At 28.3% G+C, this 3,953-nt stretch overlaps 1 protein-coding gene across 1 annotated transcript; it reads right to left on the reverse strand.

The window, feature by feature from the left end:
* Positions 1-1,261: 1,261 nt before the first annotated feature.
* On the reverse strand, positions 1,262-3,753 carry LOC149257910 (uncharacterized). The gene is made up of 4 exons (XM_089370345.1): positions 3,564-3,753; positions 3,106-3,250; positions 2,168-2,240; positions 1,262-1,712 (listed from the first exon to the last, which is right to left on the reverse strand). Exons 1-4 carry the CDS (start codon positions 3,601-3,603, stop codon positions 1,422-1,424), a joined length of 549 nt encoding a protein of 182 aa, XP_089226471.1. The 5' UTR covers positions 3,604-3,753; the 3' UTR covers positions 1,262-1,421.
* Positions 3,754-3,953: the final 200 nt, after the last annotated feature.

A 3,953-nucleotide genomic window follows, 5' to 3' on the forward strand; every position in this document is an offset into this window, starting at 1 on the left:
TCTCCCACACCCACACACCCAAATGTACATAAACTACAATAATTATTTATGCTCTTCAAAAAGTTATTATTTCATTTTATATACAATTAAAATATTATGTATTAAGAATATAAAAGATTATTAAATTGCACCTACCCATCCACCCACCCACGCACCCAAATGTACATAAACTACAATAATTATTTATGCACTTCAAAAAGTTATTGTTTTATTTTATATACAATTAGAATATTATGTATTATGAATATAAGAGATTATGTATTAAAATTGCATGTTACCTAAATTGTTTAGACATGAATCTTTCATTATCAATGACAAAATGCATGTACTTATTTTACAAATATAAACAAATCATGTATATATAATTATAATATTAAATAAAAATAATAATATTTTTTTGCATCACGCCACACTCGCCCACCTAATTGTACATAGATTACAATAACTATTTATGCACTTCAAAAAGTTATTATTTCATTTTATATACAATTAGACTATTATGTATTAAGAATATAAAATATTATAGATAAAAAATACATCTTAGGTAAATTGCTTAGACATGAATCTTTCACTATCAATGATGAAATGCATATACTTATTTTACAAATATAAAAAAATATGTATATATAATTATAATATTAAATAAAATAATTATGTATATATAATTATAATATTAAATAGAATAACTATGTATATATAATTATAATATTAAATAAATAATTAAAAGAATGTCACATTTTCTGAATTTAGGCTTATATGATCTATATTCTAATTGTTAATAACTCAACAATTCAGATATTATATTATAATACAAATTTTCATTATTATTTATATATTTAAATTAAATAAAAAAAACCAAACCAATTAAATGAATTTTAAGCCATCAATTAAAACTAAAATATTAATAAAAACTTATTACTTTAGCCCATATCTTATTAAAAATAAAATATGATATAAAAATAAAAAGAAATTTTATTATAATAATTTTAAAAATACCAAATATAACATATTCCATCCATTAAAAATATACGCAAAATACAAACATAGATCTTACGAATAGAAAAGTGTATTTTATCTAGATAACCTTAAGTTTTGAAATGTTGCAGGTAAGAACACTAAAGAGGACATGAAAAATATAATTCTGTAATTTAAAAGCTAATAAATAATAATACACATTAAACTAAGATATCATAACCTTAATAATACGAGTAGTTATGATACCAGCAGCATTGTATAATGTTTACAATGCATAAAGCTGTAATACTATAGAAAATGATAAATTATATTATGCAAAGAGAAATTGAGGAGAATATCATGCTCTCATCCTTGGTAGTGAGAGTTAGAGTTATAAACAACTCTGCATTTACAATAGTATTTATATTTTGACATAAATGAAACCAAGGAACATATAATTTCCATATCTATTGAAGTCGGCTGGGAGGACTTTTATGAAAAAACTTGTTTGCGATGAGTACAGCAACCAAGGCAACTGTTGTGAAAAAGATTGAAGTGGGTACTTTTTCAACTAAAATTCCCACTTTGGGCAATCTCCGACCGGCCTCCTTCATCGAAGTAGCCGCAGCAAGGACTGCCAATGAAAGAAGCACCACTTCTGTTGCGCATGTTACCACCAGACGGCCATCAGAGAACTTACGAACAATCGTGCTGAATTCCTCGCGACTGATATCTTCCCTTTTTCCTATACCGGATTCCTGCGTGCAGTGGCATCCATCTTTATGAGGAATATAGGTATACTGTCAAATATCTTAAATATTTATCATGCCATTTGCGAAATTTAATTTAAGTAGAGAGAATTTTATTCATTTTTTTTTCCTAATTACTCAGAATAACGCCAATTGACATATAGAGAGCTCATAATGAGATCTAGAGTGAAATTGTCAATAATTATAATATGCTTATGTAGATTACAGATTGCTACATCCAAGAAATATGAACAAATCTAACAAAGTCTTCAACAATGAAATTTACTGGGTATGTAGATTACAGATTGCTACATCCAACAAACATAAACAAAAATCTAACAAAGTCTTCAACAATGAAATCTACTTATTCTTATTGGGTGTATAAATTTACAATCTACATAAGAATACCTTACAAAAACCAGATTTTACTCACAATTCATATTTACAGGGAATAGATAGCATACCTTGAGTATTTTGTCTAGGAAATCCTTTGATGGAACAATACACTTGGCCCCTGGGATAGTCTTATTGATTTTCCTATTCCACAAGAAAATAGTGATGATGAATGAAATTTTTTTCAAACAATGATAGTTTAGTAAAAGGTGAAATATTTGTTTTGGGTATTTTTTTTAGTTAATTTTGTTAGAAATGCTGTAGAGATTTTTAAGAATTATAAGTTTATTTAGTTTAATTTGCAGAAAGTTTTATTAGGTTAAATATATTTATGGATTTAAAAACATATTTTAAACAACAAAAATTCATAATCTATCCAAATTACCCCTCAAAAAAATCATTTCATCTATTAATATCTCCAAATATATATGAAAATTGGCAAAATTATGTACATATTCATCATATCCATTCTCTAAGTTATCTACCCAAATTCCCTAGAAGAACACCATTTCATCTATTAGCCTCTCCAAATATACACTAAAATTAACAAAATTATCTACATATTCTTAAGGAGCTGTCTTTAAAGAGACTTTTTGGAAGCTTTTCCGGTGGGTTTTTCCGGTCAAAACCCGGCAGCAATTTATTGAAATCCCAAGTTTGATAGCTAATTTCTGCACAATCAAAGCGTCCCAGGGGTTTTTCAGGGTGTTGAATCCAAATATGCAGTTAAAAAACCATTTTAAATAATACAAATCAAGATTTAACATCAAATTTTTCTGCCGGATTCTGTCACCGAAATCTCCAAAAAATGACACTAAAAACAACTTCTATTCTTAATATGTATTTTTAAAAATTAACATAAATTATATACCCAAATTACCAACGAAAAAACTATTTGATCTATTAACCTCTCCAAATATACACAAATTTAACAAAATTATCTACATATTCATAACATCCATTCCGAAAGGTTAGCTTGAGTTATCATTTCCCACTTATAGAATCTTACTTGAAGACCGCAGTTAGTGCTTCATGTAGCCTGTCATAAGTCAGAGGTCTCTTCGTGACGGGAGTTTTCCTATCTCTAGTGCCACTTGTTAGATTGTCAAATACGTTGCTCGTTACCTTATTCACCACATCATCTGGGATGCGATCTGCACCAAAACGTGATCAGTAAATAAGAAATTGATCGAATTTACGTTTCTGTCATTTATATCTAGTTTTACTAGTTTTTTTTAAGAAAAAAGAATCCTTGAAATTTTTTAATTAATTAGTGTGGCTTTGAACTAATTAGTGTGATTTATTGTCAACACAAATTATATTGGTTAGTTTGAAACACTACTTTTTACCAAATTCTTTTTCAAACAGTTGAATCTCAATAATTTCAATTTCTAAAAAACTTAGCGAGTAAAATTAACATATTAATAAAAAAATTGCTATATATTGACTGTAATTTGAGATAAATACATTTAAACAAGTTCTGCAAACCACCCCAGACTTGGCCCATGGCGTTCTTGCTTGTGATAAATCCTGATCCCTGCAATCACAACAATATGTGGGCAGAAAACACACAGAATGGTAATTGCGAAGATCTTATGTGAATCACGATTCTCCGCCTTCGCTTATTTAATGCAGTGATGATGTTAGGTTGTAAGTCTTGTTAAGGACTCTTTAACTAATTAGCGCAGAATAATTGAGTACGATGCCTCTCCGGCAAGACATCCTTCAAAAAGCCCCGCCATAATATTTATTCCAAACCTTTGGTCACAATTAATTCGATATTCTGCCTAGAAAAGACAAATAGTCGAAGAATTTTATTTTTGAGAAGGAAGCAATGATTACAGCGCATCCCAATCC

The sequence above is a fragment of the Pinus tabuliformis genome, chromosome 6 (genome assembly GCF_031772625.1).
Source record: "Pinus tabuliformis cultivar Carrire ecotype Pingquan chromosome 6, CPIR1, whole genome shotgun sequence".
Taxonomy (NCBI): Eukaryota; Viridiplantae; Streptophyta; class Pinopsida; order Pinales; family Pinaceae; genus Pinus; species Pinus tabuliformis.